Source organism: Trachypithecus francoisi, unplaced genomic scaffold (genome assembly GCF_009764315.1).
Source record: "Trachypithecus francoisi isolate TF-2019V2 unplaced genomic scaffold, Tfra_2.0 Lachesis_group2, whole genome shotgun sequence".
NCBI lineage: Eukaryota > Metazoa > Chordata > Mammalia > Primates > Cercopithecidae > Trachypithecus > Trachypithecus francoisi.
The window spans coordinates 101,036,652-101,063,524 of NW_022681465.1; the positions used below are offsets into that span (position 1 = coordinate 101,036,652).

At 38.3% G+C, this 26,873-nt stretch overlaps 1 protein-coding gene across 1 annotated transcript in view; it reads left to right on the forward strand.

Annotated features, from left to right (window-relative positions):
- SLC30A5 (solute carrier family 30 member 5) overlaps positions 1-26,623 on the forward strand; it is a 40,364-nt gene extending 13,741 nt beyond the window's left edge. The window contains exons 5-16 of the mRNA XM_033179754.1: positions 2,319-2,406; positions 7,538-7,625; positions 8,818-8,894; positions 9,616-9,786; positions 10,307-10,595; positions 10,777-10,985; positions 11,632-11,789; positions 13,140-13,269; positions 16,689-16,890; positions 19,096-19,322; positions 23,601-23,729; positions 25,040-26,623. Coding sequence (XP_033035645.1) covers positions 2,319-2,406; positions 7,538-7,625; positions 8,818-8,894; positions 9,616-9,786; positions 10,307-10,595; positions 10,777-10,985; positions 11,632-11,789; positions 13,140-13,269; positions 16,689-16,890; positions 19,096-19,322; positions 23,601-23,729; positions 25,040-25,210 — 1,939 coding nt within the window. The 3' untranslated portion in view covers positions 25,211-26,623. The remainder of the gene's footprint in view (positions 1-2,318; positions 2,407-7,537; positions 7,626-8,817; positions 8,895-9,615; positions 9,787-10,306; positions 10,596-10,776; positions 10,986-11,631; positions 11,790-13,139; positions 13,270-16,688; positions 16,891-19,095; positions 19,323-23,600; positions 23,730-25,039) is intronic.
- The last annotated feature ends 250 nt before the right edge of the window (positions 26,624-26,873 follow it).

Genomic DNA, 26,873 nt, shown 5'->3' on the forward strand with positions numbered 1-26,873 from the left:
AGGTGAGAAATGTGGAAATGCCTTGTGAAAAGTCCTTTCCCCTCTCATGGCCAATAGAATAGCTTCTGGATTGGGATCCCTTTGACTTGTTTGCTTTGTACGTTATCAGATGCAGAGTAGGTATAATTGGAAATGTCCTATGTCTAGCCGCAGCTGCAGCTTGGAGGGGTGGGAAAGCTAGCTGAATTTCCTAGCGTGGGAAGAGGTTTTTCACCTTATGCTTGAATATAATTGAATTTGATTGAGTGCTGTTGTTGCTTATCATCTGCAATATTTTAAATTTGTTATTCATGAAGTTATGTTTTGGTTCTTGTGTTACTATATCACTGTCCTTTTGTGTTACAATAAGGAGGGAAAGAGGAAGTACTTACATTTTTACTTGGCTCCCTATTTAGTCATCTAGCTCCTAACCTTATCACTACCAACACTGCCCTCTCATTCTTCTACTAAAACCATCATGCAGTTTCTCAATTGCAAAATCTTTAATCCCAGCACATTGGGAGGCCAAAGTGGGCAGATTACTTGAGCCCAGAAGTTCGAGACCAGCCTGGACAACGTGGCAAAATCCCATCTCTACAAAAAATACAAAAAATTAGCCAGTCGTGGTGCTGCGTGCATGTGATCCCAGCTACCCAGAAGGCTGAGGTGGAAGAGATCACCTGACCTCAGGAGGTAGAAGCTTAACCTTAGCATACTTTACTCTTTTGTAAAAACAGCTTAAAACATAAACACATTGTACAACTGTACAAAAATATTTTCTTTCTTTATGTCCTTATTCTATGACTTTTTTCTGTTTTTAATTTTTTTTCAACTTTTTTTGTTTTTTTGGAGACAGGATCTTACTCTGTTGTTCAGGCTAGAATATATGGCACAATCTTGGCTTACTGCAACCTCCGTCTCCTTGGATCAAGGGATCCTTCCACCTCAGCCTCACCAGTAGCTGGGACTACAGGCACCTACCACCACACCCGGCTAACTTTTGTATCTTTTTTGATAGAGAGCAGATTTCCCCATGTTGCCTAGGCTGGTCTCAAACTCCTGGGCTCAAGGATCCACCCTTCTCGCCCTCCCAAAGTGCTGGGATTACAGGCATGAGCCACTACTCCTGGCACTTTTTTGTTAAAAACTAAGACATGCACGCATTAGCCTATACCTACACAGGGTCATGATTATCAATATTACTGTCTTCCACCTCCACATCTTGTCCCAGTAGAAAGTTTTCAGGGTTGGTAACATGCAAGGAATTGTCATTTCCTATGATAACAATGCCGCCTTCTGGGATACCTCCTGAAGGACCTGCCTGAAGCTGTTTTACAGTTAACTTTTTTTTTTTTGAAACCACTATTTGAAGTCAAAGGATATAGTTACCTTTGTTTTTGACAAGCAAAAGTACATTCTAAAGTAATTAAAAGTATAGTATAATAAACACCTAAACCTAAACCAGTAGCATAGTCATGTATTATCATTATGCAGTCTTATGTTCTGTATATAATTGTATGTACTGTATTATATGACTGGCAGTGCAGTAGGCTTGTTTACACCAGCATCACCAGAAACACATGAGTAATGCATTAACGCTAGGTGATTGGAATTTTTCAGCTCCATTATAATCTTACGGGACCACCATTGTATATATGTGGTCTATCATTGACCAAAATGATGTTATACAGCACATGGCTATACGTTGCCTGTAAATTTTTTTTTTTTTTTTTTTTTTTTTTGAGATGAAGTCTTGCTCTGTCACCAGGCTGGAGTGCAATGGCCCAATCTTGGCTTACTGCAACCTCCGCCTCCCGAGTTCAAGTGATTCTCCTGCCTCAGCCTCCTGAGTAGCTGGGATTACAGGCCCATGCCACCATGCCCAGCTAATTTTTGTATATTTAGTAGAGACAGGGTTTCACCATGTTGGCCAGAGTGGTCTCGATCTCTTGACCTCGTGATCCGCCTGCCTCGGCCTCCCAAAGTGCTGGGATTATAGGCGTGAGCCACTGCACCCAGCCACATTGCCTGTATTTTTTGGCTTACTGCAGACAGTGCTGGTATGAGCAACCTTGTAAGTGTTACCTGATACATATCTATACAAGAATAAGAAATCTGTATGACGTAATTCTATGAGGGGTATGATTGGGTATTTGTAGCTTCAGTCTTTCTAAGGTAGATAATGCCAAACTATTTTCTAAAGCGGTTGTACCTATTTATTTTTCTTATGTTTTGTGAAATCAAGGGGAAATGTTTTTCTTTCTCTAACTCTAGTTGAATTCATGTGTCTTGATAAAGATAAATTACATTTCATGAATGATAATGTTTTATTTTTGTAGGACTTTGCTGCTATTTGAACACAGTGATATTGTTGTAATTTCACTACTCAGTGTTTTGTTCACCAGTTCTGGAGGAGGACCAGCAAAGGTAGAATTTTCCATTATCAGTTACTTGGAAATGGAAAGTATGTATGTCATATATTATCCAAAGGAATAAAATCTTATCTTTTACCATTTAAAAGAATGCAGGGAGGCTGAGCGTGATGGCTCACGCCTGTAATCCCAACACTGTGGGAGGCTGAGGTGAGCGAATTACATGAGGTCAGGAGCTTGAAACCAGCCTAGCCAACATGGTGAAATCCCGTCTCTACTAAAAATGCAAAAATTAGCTGGGCATGATGACGGGCACCTATAATCCCAGCTACTCTGGAGGCTGAGGCACAAGAATTGTTTGAACCCAGGAGGCGGAGGTTACACTGAGTTGAGATCACGCCACTGCACTCCAACCTGGGCGATAGAGTGAGACTCAGCCTCAAAAAAAAAAAAACAAAAACAAAAAACAAAAACGGGCTTTTTCTGCTAGTTTTACATTTTTCTTACAAATTTTTTTTGTTTTTGAAGAATTCTGTAAGTTTACAAAAATAGATGTTTGTAAAAATATAAAATAATCTGTAGTTGAAATTTATGAACATGAAAACTGGAAAATGATCTTGAAATGATTATAGATTCCTAGGAAGTTGCTAAAATAGTACATAGAGGACCCTCACCCTTCATTTAGTTTCCCCCAAAGGTAACTTCTTAACCAAATCAAGTACACTATCAAAACCAGGCAATTAGACCTAGTATTTCATATCACAATAGGGTGACCATAATCAATAATAATTTAATTGTACATTTAAAATAACTATAAGAGTATAATTGAATTATTTGTAACACAAAAGCTAAATGCTCGAGGGGATGGATACCCTGTTTTACATGATGTGATTATACACATTGCATGCCTATATCAAAACATCTCATGTACCCCATAAATACGTATACCTACTATGTACCCACAAACATTTTTTTAAAAAAACAGGAAATTGAAATTGGTGCAATCCATAGACCTTACGCAGATTTTACCAATTTTACATACAGTCGTGTGTGTGCATGTGTGTATGTATGCATGTAGGTCTATGAAATTTTGTTGTGTGTAGATTTGTGTAACCATTACAAGCAAGACAGACAACTGATGCATCACCACAATGATCTCTTTCATGTTGTACTCATGCACCTTCCCCCAAACCCCCTACTCATTCTTTTTTTTTTTTTTTTTTTTTGAGACGGAGTCTCGCTCTGTTACCCAGGCTGGAGTGCAGTGGCCGGATCTCAGCTCACTGCAAGCTCTACCTCCCGGGTTCACGCCATTCTCCTGCCTCAGCCTCCCACCCCCCTACTCATTCTTTTTTTTTTGTTTTTTTTTTTTTTGGTTGAGACAGTCTCGCTCTGTCGCCCAGGCTGGAGTGCAGTGGCCAGATCTCAGCTCACTGTAAGCTCCGCCTCCCGGGTTTACGCCATTCTCCTGCCTCAGCCTCCCAAGTAGCTGGGACTACAGGCACCCGCCACCTCGCCCGGCTAGTTTTTTGTATTTTTTTTTTAGTAGAGACGGGGTTTCACTGTGTTAGCCAGGATGGTCTCGATCTCCTGACCTCATGATCCGCCCGTCTCGGCCTCCCAAAGTGCTGGGATTACAGGCTTGAGCCACCGCACCCGGCCCCCCCTACTCATTCTTAAACCCGTAAATCATTTTTGAAAAAAAACTAAAGACTTGTTAAATTTAAATTATGATGAACATTTATCTAACATTTTGCCACCTAAGCATTCCTATTCATCCTAAGTGATTCAAGTATTATCCTTTTGTTAAATGAGCTACCAATCTACAGTTCCAAACTGTTAGAACTATACAGTGTTTCTGTTTTACCAAATTAAACACTTCCTTGCTTGATCTGACTGGTAGACCCTGACTGAACGACAAATGCACTCAGACACAAGTATTTAGTGAAGGAGTGGGCTAGGGGACCAGGCCACTTACAGACCCTAAGGAGGGTGCTATAAAGAGTCAGCAGCTGCGGCTCTGACAAGCTGGCGCTGCGGGCATTTATTCAGTATAGATTTAATGACAAAGGCTTTGAATCAACGTGCTTTGTGGGTAAATAACATTGCTGACCCCCTACGTAGAGAGCAGTCTTGAGTGCAAATGATCAAAGGTCGGTTTTAGGACAACATGAAGTAAACAAGATATTTAGATAAACTCCTGTACATTCCCTTGTATCTAAGCCTTAAGCTTTTAGGCTTCTGATAAGAGAATCTGGCTGCCTTCAGTAAAAGTATCTCAAAACTTGCAAAACCCCCTGGCCTTCCAAGAAGGTTTGCTTCTATTCCTGTAATTTCTCCTGCTACCAAGACCGATCTCCCACACTTCCTGTGCATGGTACATTTTCCTAGACATAGAGGAAAGGATACATAAAGACAAATACAGTGTAATAGTCCCTAGTCTGAAAGGGACTTTCAAGCAAAGTAGTGGAGGGAGATAAATGAAGTAATGAAGTGAACAAAGTAACATGCCAAGTAGAGCAGAGTAAAAGAATACTCTGCCTGCAGATTTCAAACTGGGTCATTAGTATTAAAGCAGGGGCCACTGTTTAATCCTTTCCCCTCATTAATAGAGTACTCCAAAATAAATTTCACAGATTGAAGAGCTTTGCGAGTTTACAAAATAGACATTTGTAAAAACATAGAATAAAATATGTAGATAGAGAAAATTCTGAGCATAAAAGTAATGGAAAAAATCACAAAGGGAAAACTGACTATATTTGGCTTCATAATGATTATAAACTTAACGTATAACAGAAATCAGTATGTAAACAAAAAACAACAACAAAAATTGCCACAAATAAGTTTTACATTTGTTTCAAAGTATAAATCACCCATTTCAGTTTTAAAAATGTTTTAAGATCCTTGGCAGGAAATCAGCAAAAAACTGGGAATGACAACTCACAAAAGAAATAAAAATGACTTGAAAACATTAAAAAGTTTTCCTCCTTAGGTAACTAGAAATGAGAGTGTTCTCATTAGTGTGAGAAATGGATCAGGGCATCAGTCCAGGACTTGATGATTGTTTTTTCTCTTTTTTTTTTTTTTTTTTTTTTTGAGATGGAGTCTCACTGGATTGCCCAGGCTGGAGTGCAGTGGCACCATCTTGGCTCACTGCAACCTCCACCTCCCAGGTTCAAGCAATTCTTCTGCCTCAGCCTCCCTATTAGCTGAGATTACAGGCACATGCCACTATACCCAGCTAATTTTTGTATTTTTAGTAGAGACAAGGTTTCACTATGTTGGCCAGGCTGGTCTTGAACTCCTGACCTTGTGATCTGCCCACCTTGGCCTCCCAAAGTTCTGGGATTACAGGCGTGAACCACCACGCCCGGCCTTTTTTTTTTGAGACAGAGTTGCACTCTGTCACCCAGGCTGGAGTGCAGTGGCACGATCTCGGCTCACTGCAACCTCTACTGCCCAGGTTCAAGCAATTCTCCTGCCTCAGCCTCCTGAGTAGCTGGAATTATAGGTACCTGCCACCGCACCTGGCTAATTTTTGTACTTTTAGTAGAGACGGGGTTTCACCATATTGGTCAGGCTGGTCTTGAACTCCTGACCTCGTGATCTACCCGCCTCAGCCTCCCTAAGTGCTGGGATTACAGGCATGAGCCACCGTGCCCGGCCTTTTTTTTCTTAATTATGAGACTGAAGCATTACAGAATTCTCAGTTGCCTTCTTTGTTAACAAAATACTAAGTTATGTTATCTGTATTTGATTGTTGTTGATGTTGCCATATCCTAACTCAGTGAAAACTTAAGAAATTTAAAATTACATGGTTTTTCTTATGTGTAGCATACTGAATTTTGTTGTAATACCACACTAACAAGAGAATTTATCCATTATAGTGGTAATCATATAATGAATAGAAGAGTATCCTCACTTTGCATTGTAAACTTGAATAGAAGTATTGTATTATACTTCCATTGTAGGTATATATAATACACTTATGTATCCATATATAATAGGTATTCTACAAGTATATGTATCATACAAGACATGTTATACCTGTAAATTTGTAAATATAGAATGTATAGTAATGCTATTTAGCCAGGCACAGTGGTTCATGCCTGTAATCCCAGCACTTTGGGAGACCAAGGCGGGCGGATTACGAGGCTAAGAGATCGAGACCAGCCTGGCCAACATGGTGAAATCCTGTCTGTACTAAAAATGCAAAAATTAGCCAAGCATGGTGATATGCACCTGTAATCCCAGCTACTCAGGAGGCTGAGGCAGGAGAATCACTTGAACCCGGGAGATGGAGGTTGCAGTGAGTTGAGATCGCGCCACTGCACTCCAGCTTGGGCAACAGAGTGAGACTCTTCTCAAAAAAAAAAGAAAAAGGAATGTATAGTAATGCTATTTAGATTGCTCTTGAAGCTACCCTTCTGAAATATTTACATAAACTAAGCTAATAATTTTCTTTTATGAAAACCTTTTTCCTCAACCAGGACAGCATGGCTAGACCTGGTCTCTACAAATAAAAAATTAACCAGGCATGGTAGCACATGCCTGTGGTCCCAGCTGTTTGTTAGGCAGAGGCAAGAGGATCACTGGAGCCCAGGAATTGTAGGCTGCAGTGAGCTGTGTTCACGCCACTGTACTCCAGCCTGGGCGACACAAGACCTGTCTGGAAAAAAAAAAAAATTTTCCCTGGAATGAGAACATAAATTTTAAGTTTATCAGCTTTTTAAGTACTTTATACTTTACTAGATCTTAGAAATGACTTTGCTGGTTTTACCGTGCCCTCTGGATTATTTTTCTGTAGAGGAGTAGTATCTAGAATATTCTTTATTCCTTGCATATTGTAGAGTAAAACAAGTTCCTACTGTTATTCTTTAGCTACTTGGGCTTTTCAACCAAAAGTAAAATAGCATTTAGGAAGGTTGATTCTGTAAACAGTAACAATTAGTGCACAGTAATATGTCTAGCCATGTTAGCAAAGAGATAATCAACGTTATCATTATTTATATCTCTTTGATGTCTTACTGCTAATACTGTAAGCTTATCTAAGAGCTTTAATGTCAGATGTTTTTTCAGTTTTTTAATGCATTTTTGTAAATGCTTACTTGAGAAAATGTTTTTCTACGGTCTTAAAAATCAACCCTTGAAAAAGTCATCCTTGATGTTATTTTCTTTATTTTCAGACAAGGGGAGCTGCTTTTTTCATTATTGCTGTGATCTGTTTATTGCTTTTTGACAATGATGATCTCATGGCTAAAATGGCTGAACACCGTATCCTTTTGGAATAGATCAGAGTTGTTTAAAGTCTTGCAGAAAACTAGATGGGTGGAACAATGGAAAAAGAAAGGATGAGTGAATTAAACTGATCAATGATGAATGAAACTTTCATAGATTAATGTAGATATTCTAAATCAGTATTCAAATAATGAACAAACTCATTATAAGTTAAATATTTTATAGCATCTCTGTATCACCTACAGTACCCTAAGTTTTCAGAAAGGTAGGGACATTGAAAGAATATTTTGGAATGTCCTGGTGCTGGGGGGAAAAAAAAGGTGATTTGCCACTCAACATGTTTGCTCCCTTATAATTTAACAATTTAAATGCTCATAAATGAAAACCCTTTGGTATCTTCTTGCCTGAAAGAAAAAGTTCGAATTCCCTTACCTAATATTCATTGTCTTGCTCTAAATTATTATCTCTAGCTCAGCCCCAACTCTTCTCTTGTAGAAACCCAACTCTCTAGTCAAATATATCTACTCATTTTACTCTACAGACATGCCTTTTTTCTATTTTCTATTCATACATCCTTACCCACTCCATCCAGCAGAACTCCAAGCACCAGTTTTTATTCTTCTATTACTGATACTTACTGCCGTAAAACTTATTAGTAAACTAATAATAATTTTCTTTGTTACAATGAGGGAGAAGAGTATGACTTTGGAAAAGCTCCAGGTTGCTTGTGATACAACCTCTATTCCCCACCCTCTTTTGCTTGTCACTTACTCTGCTAAGATTTATGTGGTCAGTGACTTAGAAGACAGATTTAGGACTCATTTTACAAGTCAGTTTTAAAGGGCAACCTTAATTCTACTGGACAGGAGTGGTCCAGGGAGATTCCTTGCTCTTGTACCTTTGTTGTACTTAAAGGATGTATGCAATATGTCTTTTAGAGGTTAACTACTAAAATCTGGCAAGTTTATCTTAAGCACTATTATAATTGTTTTGGAGACAACAAAATAAATACAGGCATTCCAATTTATAAATGAGGTCCTGGAATTAAATGTTAGATTGTTTTATTTTGTTTTGTTTTTAAGTGAAACACATTATTGAAAGTAATTAGGTTTGGGGCCCCCAGATCAGTCTATATGCAATCCAAAATAGTGTAACTAAAATTTCAGGAGAACTTCAGGTGTCAAAGAGTGACTTTTTAGAATTTTTTCCTTTACTTCAACTCACTTAGCTGAAGGACATCATGACAGTGCTCTAACTCATATGCTTTACACAGCCATTGCCTTCTTAGGTGTGGCAGATCACAAGGTATGATTTATTTGTTCTTAACAGGATCAAAAGATTCTGAAAAGTTGTAGCAACTATAACTTTAAAGGGACATTTAAAATAAATTATCAGCTGGGCCCAGTGGCTCACGCCTGAAATCCCAGCACTTTGGGAGGCTGAGGCAGGTGGATCACCTGAGGTCGGGAGTTCAAGACCAGCCTGACCAACATAGAAAAACCCCATCTCTACTAAAAATACAAAATTAGCCGGGTGTGGTAGTGCATGCCTATAATCCCAGCTCCTCAGGAGGCTGAGGCAGGAGAATCACTTGAACCCGGGAGGCCAAGGTTGCAGTGAGCCAAGGTTGCGCCATTGCACTTCAGCCTGGGCAACAAAAGTGAAACTCTGTCTCAATAAAAAAACAATTACCATTAATTTATAACATTGCCTGCCATTTAAGTAGTTAAGTAATTCAGTATATGGGAAAAATATACTAGTTCCATTTCTTTAAATATTATGTTAGCCTGGTGTGGTGGTGTGTGCCAGTAGTCCCAGCTACTTGGGAGGCTGAGACAGGAGGATCTCTTTGACCACAGGAGTTTGAGGCTGCAGTGAGCTGTGATCATGCCACTATACTTCAGCCTGGGTAACAGAGCAAGACCCCGTCTCTGGGGAAAAAATACAAAACAAAACATCATGTATTTAAGGATTGACTATTGAACTGTATGTGTTTCTAATGAGACTTATCTAATTTTACTCACAGGGTGGAGTATTATTGCTAGTACTGGCTTTGTGTTGTAAAGTTGGTTTTCATACAGCTTCCAGAAAGCTCTCTATCGACGTTGGTGGAGCTAAACGTCTTCAGGCTTTATCTCATCTTGTTTCTGTGCTTCTCTTGTGCCCATGGGTCATTGTTCTTTCTGTGACAACTGAGGTAAGATAAGAGCAAGAATTTATTGCTATTAAATTGCTAGTTAAATGAATTGCTATTAAATTTTTAGTTCACTATATTCAATAAATTGTATTTTAATTTGAGGTTGAAAGTGGCTTAAATTGTCTTTGCTTTTTCTTTGTAGTTTTTTTTTTTTTTAATTTGGAGTTAATTTTATTGTTTATAGAAAATACAAATCAAAGGCTATTACATTTATATATCCCTCACATTCCTATGGCCCAAAAGAATCATTTGAAGAAGCAGCAATTAACCATGTGTTAGGCTTAAGGATTGTGTGTCGCCTAGTGTTTATCGAATGATTACACAATAGTGCTTTTGTTTTTTAAAACTTTGGAGAATACTGAGAAAATGTACCAATATCTTACAGCTTTTATATGTTGGCATATTATGAATCATATTGAATCATGTGGTTATTTATATATTAAAAGATTAACAGAAACATCTTGTAAGATGTGAACTTTATACATGTATAGTCTTGACAATTCTTTTTTTTAATTTCTAGAGTAAAGTCGAGTCTTGGTTTTCTCTCATTATGCCTTTTGCAACGGTTATCTTTTTTGTCATGATCCTGGATTTCTATGTGGATTCCATTTGTTCAGTCAAAATGGAAGTTTCCAAATGTGCTCGTTATGGATCCTTTCCCATTTTTATTAGTGCTCTCCTTTTTGGAAATTTTTGGACACATCCAATAACAGACCAGCTTCGGGCTATGAACAAAGCAGCACACCAGGAGAGCACTGAACACGTCCTGTCTGGAGGAGTGGTAGTGAGTGCTATATTCTTCATTTTGTGTAAGCATTTTCCCCCTTGTTTTTATTTTAACAAATTTCTATTTACAGATTTTGATGGTCAAATCATTTACTTAATTTGGGAAACTTTTCAGTGCTTGCATTTAGTGCTGACAGTTACTGTGTTGGTTTTGGTAGCTTAAACTTCTAAAATTTAAACAATATTCTTTTTTTCTCTTTGTAGCTGCCAATATCTTATCATCTCCCTCTAAGAGAGGACAAAAAGGTACCCTTATTGGATATTCTCCTGAAGGAACACCTCTTTATAACTTCATGGGTGACGCTTTTCAGCATAGCTCTCAATCAATCCCTAGGTTTATTAAGGAATCACTAAAACAAATTCTTGAGGAGAGTGACTCTAGGCAGATCTTTTACTTCTTGTGTTTGAATCTGGTAAGATTTTTAAATGTTAATTGGCATATCCTAAAAGCATAATATTTTAATTTTGATAGTTCTTGTATAAGTTTAGTACTTCCCAAATTTCTGATAATAAGATGGGCTAAAATTTAAATTTCTTCTAAGTATAATAGCAAGATTACAAGATCATATTCAGACTACTTAGGCAATTCTTAAGTCATGTGCCACCATGCCCAGCCATTTAAGCAAACAATTTGTGAGGCATTTCAGAAGCATTGATTTGGTATGTTCCTTCAAATCAGTAAATATAGTAGCATTTAAAGAATTCTAATAACTTACAGGATCTCACTATTAGCAATCAGTGTTACAAATCACCTATTGCTAACATTTTATAACCTAGTTTATTATTTTTTATAGACATATAAACAAAACCAGTTTTAAATAGTTTGTAAAATGGATTTATCTAAGTTTTTTACAATTTAATAGTTTGTAAAATGGATTTATCTTAGTTTTTTACAATTTGCGTGAAATAGGGTTTCTAATATAAGTGGTAGTTAAATAACTAAACAATTATAGCAGATCTTCAAGTAAATTTGGATAATTAAGGGTTAAAATCCTCCTAACTGAAACATAGTTCCCAACATACTCCTCCCTTTTTTGTGTGTGTGTGTGATATTTTTAGCTTTTTACCTTTGTGGAATTATTCTACGGCGTGTTGACGAACAGTCTGGGCCTGATCTCAGATGGATTTCACATGCTCTTTGACTGCTCTGCTTTGGTCATGGGACTTTTTGCTGCCCTAATGAGTAGGTGGAAAGCCACTCGGATTTTCTCCTATGGGTAGGTACATTGACTATTGAGGTGATATATCTTAAGTGCAAATTCCATGTTAAGCAACAGAATTATATTACTTATATTACTTTTAGTACAAATAATTTCCAAATCTTCATTTTTAAAAAATGTGAAATAAATAAGGGATATTAATTGGGCATTTGATAAATACTGAATGGAATTAAGCTCAAAGATTATGCTCCCTTGGCTGAGCACGGTGGCTCATGCCTGTAATGCTAGCACTTTGGGAGGCCAAGACAGGCAGATCACCTGAGGTCAGGAGTGCGAGACCAGCCTGGCCAACATGGTGAAACCTCATCTGTACTAAAAATACAAAAATTAGCCGGGTATGGTGGCACGCACCTGTAGCCCCAGCTACTCGGGAGGCTGAGGCAGGAGAATGGCATGAACCCAGAAGGCGGAGGTTGCAGTGAGCCAAGATGGCATCACTGCACTCCAGCCTGGGCAACAGAGTGAGACTATGTCTCAAAAAAAAAAAAAAGAGGCCGGGCGCGGTGGCTCAAGCCTGTAATCCCAGCACTTTGGGAGGCCGAGACAGGCGGATCACGAGGTCAGGAGATCGAGACCATCCTGGCTAACACGGTGAAACCCCGTCTCTACTAAAAATTCAAAAAAATAGCCGGACAAGGTGGCGGGCGCCTGTAGTCCCAGCTACTCGAGAGGCTGAGGCAGGAGAATGGCGTAAACCCGGGAGGCGGAGCTTGCAGTGAGCTGAGATCCGGCCACTGCACTCCAGCCCGGGCAACAGCGAGACTCGTTCTCAAAAAAAAAAAAAAAAGAGACCATAAAGAAGGACTTTGATGAATATGTAAAATTTTAACAAACATATATAGATATATATGTCTATATATATATAGCTATATGAAGGACCTTCCAGGCATTAATATGATATTTAAAATATTGCTGGCCGGGCGCGGTGGCTCAAGCCTGTAATCCCAGCACTTTGGGAGGCCGAGGCGGGTGGATCACGAGGTCAGGAGATCGAGACCATCCTGGCTAACACGGTGAAACCCCGTCTCTACTAAAAAGTACAAAAAACTAGCCGGGCGAGGTGGCGGACGCCTGTAGTCCCAGCTACTCAGGAGGCTGAGGCAGGAGAATGGCGGGAACCCAGGAGGCGGAGCTTGCAGTGAGCTGAGATCCGGTCACTGCACTCCAGCCCGGGCGACAGAGCGAGACTCCGTCTCAAAAATAAAATAAAATAAAATAAAATATTGCTAACTTTCTAATATTATTATTTAGTAGTATGAAAATTTGGACTTGTTTCCTTATTTATAAAGTTTGTACTTGAAAAATATTTGCCATTTTTCTTTTCTGAAAAATGTTCTATGTTTTTAGGTACGGCCGAATAGAAATTCTGTCTGGATTTATTAATGGACTTTTTCTAATAGTAATAGCGTTTTTTGTGTTTATGGAGTCAGTGGCTAGATTGATTGATCCTCCAGAATTAGACACTCACATGTTAACAGTAAGTCTTCTTATTTTCCTATTTGAATTTCTAGTCATACTTACATAGTTTTTTCTATCCTGAAGTTTAACTGTTTGTAGTTATTACTCTAAGAAGATTTTATTTTATTTTTATCAATATGACTTCCTATCTTGCTGTTCACATTTATACTGCTTCCTCTTAGAAATTCTCTCTTTTTTTTTTTTTTGAGGCAGAGTCTCTCTTTTCCAGGCTGGAGTGCAGTGGCACGATCTCAGCTCACTGCAACCTCCACCTCCCAGGCCCAAGGGATTCTCATGCCTCAGCCTCCCGAGTAGCTGGGATTACAGGCATGTGCCACCACACCCAGCTAATTTTTGTATATTTTGTAGAGACAGGGTTTCGCCATGTAGACCAGGCTGGTCTCGAACTACTGACCTCAAGCCCTCCCGCCTTGGCATCCCAAAGTGCTGGGATTACAGGCATGAGCCACTGTGCCTGGCCAGCTGTAGCAACTTCTAATGTTCTCCCTCTAACACCAAAGCTTTACATGTGCTGTTTCTTGTAGTTGGCATGTCCTTTCCTTACTTCTGCCCTTCAGCCTCCATCAAGATTTTGCTTATGTGTCTCCTCTAGTGAAATACTTTTTTTCTTTTTTTTTTTTTTTTTTGAGACAGGGTCTTGCTCTGTCACCCAGGCTGGGGTGCAGTAGCACAATCTCGGCTCACTGTCACCTCCGCCTCCCGGGTTCAAGCGATTCTCCTGTCTCATCCTCCTGAGTAGCTGGGACTATAGGCGCCCACCACCACGCCCGGCTAATTTTTGTAAATGCTTTCTTTTAATCCCCCTCTTATCTCCTCAAAGTTTGTTAGATTCCTTTTCTCAGTATTCTCATTAAGTTTTGTGCATTCTTCTTTTAGCAACATTGAGTTGCAGTTGTTTAATTTGTCATTCTTCCACAATTAAGATATATAAGTATCTTCAGGACCTGAATTATGTATTATTAACTCATAAGTTCTAGCACCTGGCTTGTCATAGGAAATCAGTTGTTAAATGACTAAAAGCAGCTCTGAGTCTTGCTGGTGGAAGCATATGTGAGTAAAATGTTTCTAGAATAAGTTTGGAAAAATAGACTTTTTTGGATTTTTAAGAGCTTGTATCCTTTGACATTTAATATTTGTCATACATAAACATTCACACAAACATATAGAAGTACATGATCAGTCCGGGTGCGGTGACTCACGCCTGTAATCCCAGCACTTCGGGAGGCCGAGGTGGTTGGATCACCTGTGGTCAGGAGTTTGAGACCAGTCTGGTCCACATAGTGAAACCCCATCTCTACTGAAAATACAAAAATTAGCCGGACGTGGTGGCACACACCTGTAATCCCAGCTAGTTAGGAGGCTGAGACAGGAGAATCACTTGAACCAGGTGGCAGAGGCTTCAGTGAGTCCAGGTTGTGCCACTGTGCTCCAGCCTGGGTGACAGAGAGACTCTGTCAAAAAAAAAAAAAGTAGTACATGATTCATTGTGCCCTTATTTATAATAGTGAAAAAATGGAAACAATTCACTGTCTACCAGTGAAAAAAGTAATTAAATAAAATTGTTATCTGTATAATAGAATACTATGGAGCTACTGAAAAGAATGAGATATATCTATATATACTGGCATGAAAATATTTACAAGATGTACTAGTGAAAAACAAACTGCAGGCCAGGCGTGGTGGCAGGCGTCTGTAATCCCACCTGCTTGGGTGGCTGAGGCAGGAGAATCGCTTGAACCTGGGAGGCAGAGGTTGCAATAAGCTGGGATCATGCCACTGCACTTCAGCCTGGGCAACAGAGCAAATCTCTGTCTCAAAATAAGAAAAAAAATGTAAAAGAGTATTATGATTACATTGTTGGTTTTAAAGGGTGTTATGTGTATGTATGTTAGTACATAGATGGAAAATATACCATTTTAAGCATGACTAACCCTTGGTGGTAGAATTATAGGAGACTTTCATCTTCTTTTTTTTTTTTGAGACGGAGTCTCACTCTATCGCCCAGGCTGGAGTGCAGTGGCCGGATCTCAGCTCACTGCAAGCTCTGCCTCCCGGGTTTACGCCATTCTCCTGCCTCAGCCTCCCGAGTAGCTGGGACTACAGGCGCCCGCCACCACGACTGGCTAGTTTTTTGTATTTTTTAGTAGAGACGGGGTTTCACTGTGTTAGCCAGGATGGTCTCGATCTCCTGACCTCGTGATCCGCCCGTCTCAGCCTCCCAAAGTGCTGGGATTACAGGCTTGAGCCACCGCGCCTGGCCTGACTTTCACATTTTTATTTTCCTGATAAAATACACAATGATGATGTATTTTTCAGTAGGGGAGAAGGAGTTCTTAGGAGATGATGGAGTCTCTGTAAGCAGTACTTGGTTTCATGCAAAGTCATTAACCATCTACAAGCTTATAAAGCCTAATGACATTTTAAAATCTGGAGTCAAATGGTCCCAATCACAGGAAGAAGTAAATAACCTCCCTACACATTTAATAAAGTAAATCTCTTACTACTTTTGAAAAGTAATTAAAAGTATTTGTCCTTCTCACTTTATATTTTCCTTTTATAAAACAAATGGATTGCTTTAAATTGTAGATATAGGCAAATTAACACCCTGAGCTACTACTATTCAAGATCATTTTGTAAGAGCAGATAATCAAGGATAAGTAACTTTGTTTATCCTTTGGAGTGTTATTGTGGCAGCATTAAAGTAATTTCATTCACTTTGTTAAGAAAAAAACGAGAGACCAGGCATAGTGGCTCATGCCTGTAATCCCATAATCCCAACACTTTTGGAGGCCAAGGCGGGAAGATCACTTGAGCCCAGGAGTTCGAGGACAGCCTGGGCAACATAGACCCTGTCTCTGCCAAAGAAAAAAGTTTGTTTTTAGTTTAAATAAATGAGAGATTACTATTGTATGTTTGCTTTTTCATTATACTTGTTTTACTTTGGAAAATTTTACTATGTTTAAGACATAATAAGACCATATTTGGAATCTGCTCATTAATAAATTATCATTATTTGCATATGAACTGTTCAAATTTACCTAGTAATATAAACAAGATTTCAGGTACAGTGTATGCTTGCCCTAGTAAGCAGTACTTTCAAACTCTTAAATAAACAAAACTTGGCATCATTTATTTATACATAAACCATAAACCAAGTACATACCATTCTTAATTGAAATAAGTCCAAATTCCTCTACTTACCAATTTTGCTTGATATTTGAAAGTTAAAATGTTTCTTCTAAAATGTTCTAAAATTCATATTTTTAAGATTTGGACTTACTGAAACCTAGTAAAGTTTTACTGTGAATACTTTCAAAACTGTAAACAGAAAAACATATATAGCTATATAATAACTTTTAAATAACAAGTTTATTTTTAAATTACTAATTTAAAGGGTTTTTTTCTCCCTTTTGCTAGCCAGTCTCAGTTGGAGGGCTGATAGTAAACCTTATTGGTATCTGTGCCTTTAGCCATGCCCATAGCCATGCCCATGGAGCTTCTCAAGGAAGCTGTCACTCATCTGATCACAGCCATTCACATCATATGCATGGACACAGTGACCATGGGCATGGTCACAGCCACGGATCTGCAGGCGGAGGCATGAATGCTAACATGAGGGGTGAGTCCTTGCAAAATATTATCCTACTTTCCGACTGTGTTCTAAATTGACCCTCTGTGTTTATTTGTATTAAGTTTTGGGCTTCTGGTATGATATGATTTTTAAAAAGCAATCTGTGAGTAAAAGAAAGGTCTGAAGCTATTGCTATAGGAAATACTTTTACCTGAATACACATAAAATTAAATATTTTTCAGCCTTTAAAAAGAGGGACATTCTGGTTGGGGGCGCAGTGGTTCATGCCTGTTAATCCCAGCAATTTGGGAAGCTGAGGCGGGAATACCACCTGAGGACAGGAGTTTGAGACCAGCCTGGCCAATATGGTGAAACCCTATCTCTACCAAAAATTCAAAAATTAGCCGGGCGTGGTGGCGGGTGCCTGTAATCCCAGCTACTCAGGAGGCCGAGGCCGGAGAATCCCTTGAACCCAGGAGGCAGAGGTTGCAGTGAGCCAAGATTGTACTACTGCACTCCAGCCTGGGAGACAAAGCGAGACTCCATCTCAAAAAAAAAATTTTTTAAAGGGACATTTTATGCTTTTTTTGGCAACACATATACTAAAATTAGAAGAGTACAGCAAAGATTAGCATGGCATCTAATTTTAAAAAATAAATAAATAAGTTCTATAATATGTGACATCATAGATGAACTTTAAGGACATTATGCCAAGTGAAATAAGCCAGTCATGGAAAGATAGATACTGCATGCTTCCACTTACATGGAATGAAATTCATAGAACCAAAGGATAGATTGATGGTGGCTAGGATGAGGGGGAAATGGAGGTCACTAACCCACAGGTATAAAGTATTAATGGCAAGACGAACAAATTCTAGAGATCTGCTGTACAACATTGTACCTAAAGTCATTGATAATGTTTTGTGCCCCTTAAAATTTTCTTAATTGTTTTTACCACAATAAAATTTTAAAAATTTTAATGAAAATGAATCTTGCTGTAGAACACAGAAAAAAATTTAAAATGAAAATAAAAATATAGCAGGAATTCTGATGTCACAGAAAATTTTTTTTTTTCTTTTGAGATGGAGTTTTGCTCTTGTTGCAAAGCTGGAGTGCAATGGCACAATCGCGGCTCACCACAACCTCCGCCTCCTGGGTTCAAGTGATTCTCCTGCCTCAGCCTCCTGAGTAGCTGGGATTATAGGCATGCACTACCACACCCGGCTAATTTTGTTTTTTTTGTTTTTTTTTTTGGTTTTTTTTTTAGTAGAGATGGGTTTTCTCCATGTTGATCAAGCTAGTCTCAAACTCCTGACCTCAGGTGATCCGCCCATCTCAGCCTCCCAAAGTGCTGGGATTACAGGTGTGAGCCACCATGCCCGGCCGTCACAGAAATTTTTTTAAAAAGAAAATGAGGCCAGGCACAGTGGCTCACATCTGTAATCCTAGCACTTTGGGAGGCCGAGGTAGGCAGATCACCTGAGGTCGGGAGTTCAAGACCTGTCCCTCCAACGTGGCGAAACCGTGTCTCTACTAAAAATACAAAACAGCTGGGTGTGGTGGCAGGGGCCTGTAGTCAGTCTCAGCTACTCAGGAGGCTGAGGCATGAAAATCCCTTGAACCTGGGAGGTGGAGGTTGCAGTGAGCCGAGATTACACCACTTTACGCCAGCCTGGGCAACAGAGTGAGACTCTGTATCCAAAAAAAAAAAAAAACAGAAAATGAAAATATATTTGTTCTTAAATGTTAGTGTTTAAATGATTATAATTATAGAGTCCTTTTCATAGTAACAGCTGAATAGATATTAGTTGCAAGGTAAACACAGTGTGCTATTATGAACCCTCGCTACAAAAAGGAAATTCTTACTCCTCTTTTAGAAATTTTTATTGCACTATAAAAAAAATGGAGGAAGTACTAATCATTTATTATGATGAATTGTTTATTCTGATTGCTTAATATAAGTAATTTGGGTAATGTCAAAACTTGCCTCAAGTATGATTTTTGGGAAGCCTTTCCAGGCAAAGTACACCATAAAATTCAGCACGCTGTGTCATGAGTGCCCATGTCCTTATATTTTTACCACTGTATTATAAATTCCTTGAGGGCAGTGATTATGTTTTAGGCATTTTGAAGTACTAGCCAGTAGCAAAGTATGTGGTGCACTGTAGGTATCCAGTAATATTGGTAGAATGTATTAAAAAACTAAATTAGATGTGCCTTAATTTTTAATGTCCTTGTATATTTTATTTGTAGGTGTATTTCTACATGTTTTGGCAGATACACTTGGCAGCATTGGTGTGATTGTATCCACAATTCTTATAGAGCAGTTTGGATGGTTCATCGCTGACCCGCTCTGTTCTCTTTTTATTGCTATATTAATATTTCTCAGTGTTGTTCCACTGATTAAAGATGCCTGCCAGGTTCTACTCCTGAGATTGCCACCAGAATATGAAAAAGAACTACATATTGCTTTAGAAAAGGTACTGTATGTAATTTCTTCACTACTTTCTTCCTTGAAAATCACATTTTTGAAGTCTTTGCTGGAAATAAAACAGACAACCAAATAAATAATAAAACAAAACAAAAAGAGGCCAAAAAAGAAATATAAAGTAGCATTTAAAATTTAATAAGTTGACCTGACAAGAAATATGCAAGGTATAAATGAGAAAAATACAGTTTTATTTAAAGGACATAAAACAATGACTGAATAGATGGATGAGATTTTCTTGGATGAGAAGACTCTTTATTATAATGATGTTGATTTTATTTTATTTAGATTTCAATTTAGTTGCCTTCATTGGATATTTTTGTTTATGGTTTGTGATGTTCTAAAATTATTTGGAACTTACTTGGAAGAGTTAGTGCTTGAGACTAAGAAAACATACAGAATTAATTAATAGGATCCTACTTTGTAATTATAAAGTAACAGAATTAAGTGACAAAACTAAATAGTTTGGTCCTTGCACAAGAATAAAGACATAAATCAACTTTTAAAAAAATAATAAGTTCCCATTCTTGTGACCTGGGATTGTTTCCTGGGCAGCGCAAAAAAAAAACAAAAAAAAAAGTAACAATAGTAATAATAGGTTGTCTGTAAAAGAAGAAATAATAAAAACTGAAAATAAATGAAGAATTATGGTATATAGCATAAAAGAAGAAATAAAAATAATAGGTTGTCCAGAAACAGACACAGGAGTTTATGGAATTCAGTATATAGCAAAGATGGTATTTTAGATCACTGGGGAGAAATAGTTGACATAAATAACCAACTTTCGGTTAATTACTTCTCTACTTGGTGGGGAAAAAAAAGCTATTATCTCTATGCCATATTACATAAAAATACATTTCCAGTGGATTAAATATGTAAATGACAAATTATGAAACTACTAAACAGAAAAATATTTTTGTTTGTTTTTGGAAACAGAGTCTTGCTCTGTTGTCAGGCTAGAGTGGAGGGGCGCGATCCCAGCTCACTGCAACCTCCACCTCCCAGGTTCAAGCGATTCTCCTGCCTCAGCCTCCCAAGTTGCTGGGATTACAGGCCTACCACACCCAGCTAATTTTTGTATTTTAGTACAGACGGGTTTCGCCATGTTGGCAAGGCTGGTCTTGAACTCCTGACCTCAAGCTATCCACCCACCTCGGCCTCCCGAAGTGCTGGGATTAGAGGTGTGAGCCACCACGCCTGGCCAGAAAAATAAGTTTATAATCACAAAGATAGGGAAAGCCTTTTTAATATACTTGAAACCAGAAGCTGAAAAGGGAGGATAAAATTTGCAAATTTGACCAGTTGAAAATTGCCAGTTGGTGGAAGATTTCATTAACAAATATAAAACACAAAAGGCAGACCAGGAAAAAACATTTGCAGCACATATAAACAGGCAAAGGCTTACTGTGCATAATACTTGAAGTCAAGAAAAAGACAATCTTAGCTGGGCATGGTGGCTCATGCCTGTAATCCAGCACTTTGGGAGGCTGAGGTGGGCAGATCACTTGAGGCCAGGAGTTCAAGGTCAGCCTGGCCAACATGGTGAAAGCCCATCTCTACTAAAAATATGAAAATTAGGGTCAGGTGCAGTAGCTTACACCTGTAATCCCAGCACTTTGAGAGGCTGAGGCAGGCAGATCATGAGGTCAGGAGATCGAGACCATCCTGGCTAACATGGTGAAACCCCATCTCTACTAAAAATACAAAAAATTAGCCAAGCATGGTGGCAGGCACCTGTAATCCAAGCTACTTGGGAGGCTGAGGCAGGAGAATGGCTTGAACCCAGTAGGTGGAGGTTGCAGTGAGCTGAGATCATGCCATTGCACTCCAGCCTGGGCAACAGAGCGAGACTCTGTCCTCCCCCACAAAAAAAAAAAAAAAAAAAAATTAGGCCGGGCGCGGTGGCTCATGCCTGTAATCCCAGCACTTTGGGAGGCCGAGGTAGGTGGATCACAAGGTCAGGAGATTGAGACCATACTGGCTAACACGGTGAAACCCCATCTGTACTAAAAAAATATGAAAAATTAGCCAGGCGTGGTGGTGGGTGCTTGTAGTCCCAGCTACTCAGGAGGCTGAGGCAGGAGAATGGCACAAACCCGGGAGGCGGAGCTTGCATTGAGCTGAGATAGCGCCACTGCACTCCAGCCTGGGCGACAGAGTGAGACTCCATCTCAAAAAAAAATTAGCTGGGTGTAGTAGTAGCGCACACCAGTAATCCCAGCTACCTTAGTGACTGAAGCATGATAATCGCTTGAACCCAGGAGGCAGAGGTTGCAGTGAGCCAAAAATCACACCATGGTACTCCAACCTGGGCAACAGAGCAAGACTCTGTCTCAAAGGAAAAAAAGTCATGTAGAAAAATAAGATGAGAATATAAACCAGCAATTCCTAGAAATAAACAAATATAAAATAGACTGTCTTTCACCTTGTGGTTTTCTACATCATATTAAAGAATTGGGATCTGCTGATGAAAAGATGGCATCTTGAATATTTAAGTTCTATCATCTTAACCCATTGTTTTCATAAATGAAATTAGTAAAGTTTCTCTCACCTCATAATTAGTAGATAGTAGTACATATGGGGTTTTTTAAAGTTGTTGTTGGTTTGTTTTGTTTTGTTTTTAAATAGAGCTGGGGTTTCTCCATGTTGCCCAGGCTGGTCTTGAAATCCTGAGCTCAAGCCTCAGCCTTTCAAAGTGCAGGATTATGGGCATGAGCCACCATGCCTGGCCTAAAGTATTTTTTATTTCAATAATAACATATGTCTGTTGCAGGCCGGGTGTGGTGGCTCACACCTGTAATCCCAGCACTTTGGGAGGCGAGGCAGGCGAATCACAAGATCAGGCGTTTGAGACCAGCCTGGTCGGTATGGTGAAACCCCATCTCGACTAAAACTAAAAAAAATACAAAAATTAGCTGGGTGTGGTGGTGCGTGCCTGTAGTCCCAGCTATTCAGGAGGCTGAGGCAGAAGAATAGCTTGAACCCAGGAGGCAGAGGTTGCAGTGAGCGGAGATCGCACCACTGCACTCCAGCCTGGGCGACAGAGTGAGACTGTCTTAAAAATATATATATAATATAATAAGTATATATATATAAATAATGTGTGTGTATATATATATATATATATATATATATATATATATATGCCCTTTACAGAAAACTTCAAAATACAGAAAAGTGCAAAAAAGGAAAAAAAAGGCACATAATTTTGCCAGGAATTTTGCCAGGAAACAAAAAGAAACACTTTTTGTTTCCTTCCCATTCTATAAAAAGCTTTTGTAGTGTTTTATAAATTTTCTTCCCACTTAATTATGTCATGTTGATTAATATTCTAATACATCGTTAACGACTGCAGTATTACATTATATGGGTAGTCAATAATTTATTTAACCAATCCTCTGTTGTTGAACATTGAGGATATCTTTTGAACATGTTATCTCTCTATAACAAATAATGTGCATATGAATGTATCCGTGTAAATGAGACCTTGTAGTTCATTGAATGTGTCTAGGTAATGGTTAGAATAGGCAGAATTGTGCTGTATTAGTGAAAATAAGGGTACTGCTGTTGATAAGAGCCCATTTTAGGTATAAAGATAGCTGTAACAGCTGGGCACGGTGGCTCACGCCTATAATCTTAGCACTTTGAGAGGCCGAGGTGGGCGGATTGCCTGAACTCATGAGTTCGAGACCAGCCTGGGCATCATGGTGAAACCCCATATCTACTAAAATACAAAAAAAAAAAAAAAAATTAGCCAGACGTGGTGGCGTGCGCCTATAGGCCCAGCTACTTGGGAGGCTGAGACAGGAGAATTGCTTGAACCCGGGAGGCAGAGGTTGCAGTGAGCCAAGACGGTGCCACTGCACTCCAGCCTGGCAACAGAGCAAGACTCCGTCTCAAAAAAAAAAACAAAAACAAACAAAATAAAGATACCTGTAAGACCCATTTGCCTTCCAACTCAGAGCTGCCATACTAGCATCATTCCTAGGTGAGATATCTTTTTCCCCCAAACATCTGTAGCCTCCAGAAATAGATCAGAATATTTTAGGCACCTTTACTTTAAGCTAATTTCCCCTTGCCTATTCCTTCCTGCTTCTGGCTTCTCCTCATTATGGCTGGTTTTTTGCTTGTTCTGTTTTGTTTTTTTAATGAGCTTAATAGTGATCCTGGACCAAGGAACCTGTGTGTTTACTTTCTGTCAGAAAGCATCTCCATTGTGTTGTGTAAAGTAGCCTGTATGACCGTTTATATCACATCTTTTATTTGACAGATACAGAAAATTGAAGGATTAATATCATACCGAGACCCTCATTTTTGGCGTCATTCTGCTAGTATTGTGGCAGGAACGATTCATATACAGGTGACATCTGATGTGCTAGAACAAAGAATAGTACAGCAGGTAAAATATTTTGTTTTTAAAGTAATTTCAGTTGAGGTAGATCATACCCTAAATTGTACACCTCATAAGTTATATGGCTCAGTAGTCATTTACTATTCAAAAATATCAATCTTCCAACTCTTTTTTTTTTTTTGAGACAGGGTCTCACTGTGTTGCCCAGGCTGGAGTGCAGTGGCATGATCTCAGCCCACTGCAACCTCCACCTCCTGGGTTCAAGCAGTTCTCCCTACCTCAGCCTCCCAAGTCGCTAGGATTATAGGCACCCGTCACGATGCCCGCCTATTTTTTTTTTTTTTTTTTTTTTGTATTTTTGGTAGAGACGGGGTTTCACCATGTTGGCCAGTCTAGTCTCAAACTCCTGACCTCAGGTGATCCGCCCGCCTCGACCTCCCAAAGTGCTGGGTTTACAGGCGAGCCATCATTCCCGGCCTAATCTTCCAACTCTGTAACGATAATATCACTTACTTTTTACGTCTAGATTTGTTTTATATCTAAAATTGCTAAAATAAATGAAGTTTTGTGTTTAGAGGATAAGCTTTAGTTAATGTAAAAAAATTCATTTATGAATTTGGTTCATCTTGGTTCCCAGTAGATTATCAAAAAATAAGTTATTATAAATATACTCCTAAATTAGTAATAATTTGGCAGGGTATATGCTGTGTTTGGAGATAGAGGTCAGAACTAAAAGCCCTATTCTAGATGTGCCAAATTGGAAACAATGGTTGTTTTCCTTTTCTGCTGTGAATGTCAAATCAGTAATTTACTGACCTAAAAGAGTCTAATATTTTAACTAACTAAATGATGAACATTACTTTGAAGAGATTTATCTTGGACTAGTGTAACTGTTTGTTTGTTTGTTTGTTTACTCATTCATTTTAGAGACAAGATCTCACTGTGTTGCCCAGGCTGGTCTCAAACTCCTGGGCTCAAGCGATCCTCCTGCCTCAGTCTTCCTGGGCCACTGTGCCCGGCCTGTAACTATTTTAAAAATGTGACACAGGTTTAATATTCCTTATCTAAAATGCTTGGAACCAGAAGTGTTTTCGATTTGGGATTTTTTTTTTTAATACTCGCCTTACACTTACCAGTTGAGCATCCCTCATCTGAAAATCCAAATCCAAAATGCTCCAATGAGCATTTCCTTTTAGCACCATCTTGGCACTCAAAAAGTTTCAGATTTTAGAGCATCTCAGATTTCGTATTTTCAGATTAAAGATACTCAACCCGTATCAACAATGTACAGCATATTAAGACATGTGTACTAAATGCATTACTCTAAATGCTTCGAAATGTCTGGATTTTTATAACAGGTTACAGGAATACTTAAAGATGCTGGAGTAAACAATTTAACAATTCAAGTGGAAAAGGAGGCATACTTTCAACATATGTCTGGCCTAAGTACTGGATTTCATGATGTTCTGGCTATGACAAAACAAATGGAGTCCATGAAATACTGCAAAGATGGTACTTACATCATGTGAGATAACTCAAGAATTACCCCTGGAGTATGAACAATGAAGATTAAATGACTCAGTATTTGTGACATTGCCAGAAGGATAAAATTTCACATTAACTGTATAGAAACAGAGTTCCCTACTACTGGATCAAGGAATCTTTCTTAAAGGAAATTTAAATACAAGATGAAGCATTATGGCACACGTGGAGTAATTATTTAAATTATGTGTATAAAAGGAATCAAATTTTGAGTAAACATGATGTATTACATCATCTTCAAAAATAGATATGATGGATTCTAGTGAAGACCAAAATTACTTCTGTTTACTTTCTATCAGGAAGTATCTCCATTGTAAATATGTATTTACATGTTTATTACAAAGACCCAAATTAAAAATTTTTAGTCCATTTTTTGCATAGCCTAAGGATAAAATAGGAATAAAAGTTCTATATTTATGGATTTTCTGTATATAAAACTGGTTTCTAATTATAACTTAAGTCCATTAAGTAAAATCTGTATTGCCACTTTAAATGTAAACTAAATTATTTGGGAGAAACTTCAACCACTGATATGAGATAAGCAGTGAGAATAGGGAAGTGTATAACATCACATTTTTTGATGTATTACAAAAACCAACCACTCTATAAAATAAATTTTTTTTACTTTTGGTAATATTTGCAAATGAATAATTTATTAGGTTAAAGAACGTATACTAAGTTGTGTCCATGTTATTCATTTACTTACCATGTTCCTTTAAAGTAGAATATTTCATTTCTTGTTATATATTTGACATTCCAAGCTGCTTATCAAGCTGGTATCCAAGCAGTGGTAAGCTTTCATCCTTTCTTAGCTCCATAATATTGTGAAACAGCCAGTTAAGACAATCGTAAATAATTGTCAACTCACAGTTGAATTCTCTGCCTATGGAGGTAACTTTTTTCTAATTTCTGGAACATATGTAAGAAATACCAAAGAATAGGTAGTTATTTCAAAATTTAATAAGTAAAACTTGGCCATAAACATTTGAGCACCATGATATCAAAATACCCTATAACTACTTTCTATAGTCATATCCAATTTATATTTTTTTCATTTCCAGTTATAACTAGATATGATAGATAATAACATGCAGTTTTAGCAGCACCAAAGAATGTTGTCCAAAAGAAACTTTTTAATACCTGTCTATTTATAACCATCTGAATATTTTCATTCTTATATTAAGGATTTTGATAAGTAGGTTGAATTTAGTATGAGTACTATTTTCTTATATATATAGCACAATGGCAAACATGTATTATAAATCATATTTTTGTCTTACCAATTTTAATATATGAGGGATTTTAGAAATTTGTTGTAAGTTATTTTTATATTCCTTGTCTTTTGCATATTTTTTGCCAAAATCTTCAATACATATTAAAATTTTTGAGTGGTGGGAAAATAATTGCATATTGATGTTTTAATGCAATTTTTGTACATTAGAAAAATTTAAGTAGATAGGTGCAGTAAATATTACACCAAAGTTAAAATTGTCATTTCCCTTAGAAGACATATAAACAGCAAAAAAAAATTGATTGTGAGATATTAGAGTGAGAGAGAGAGCAGGGGCTGAAGGTTAGGGAGGTACAATTAGAAAGTATGGAAACTCGGCCGGGCGCGGTGGCTCAAGCCTGTAATCCCAGCACTTTGGG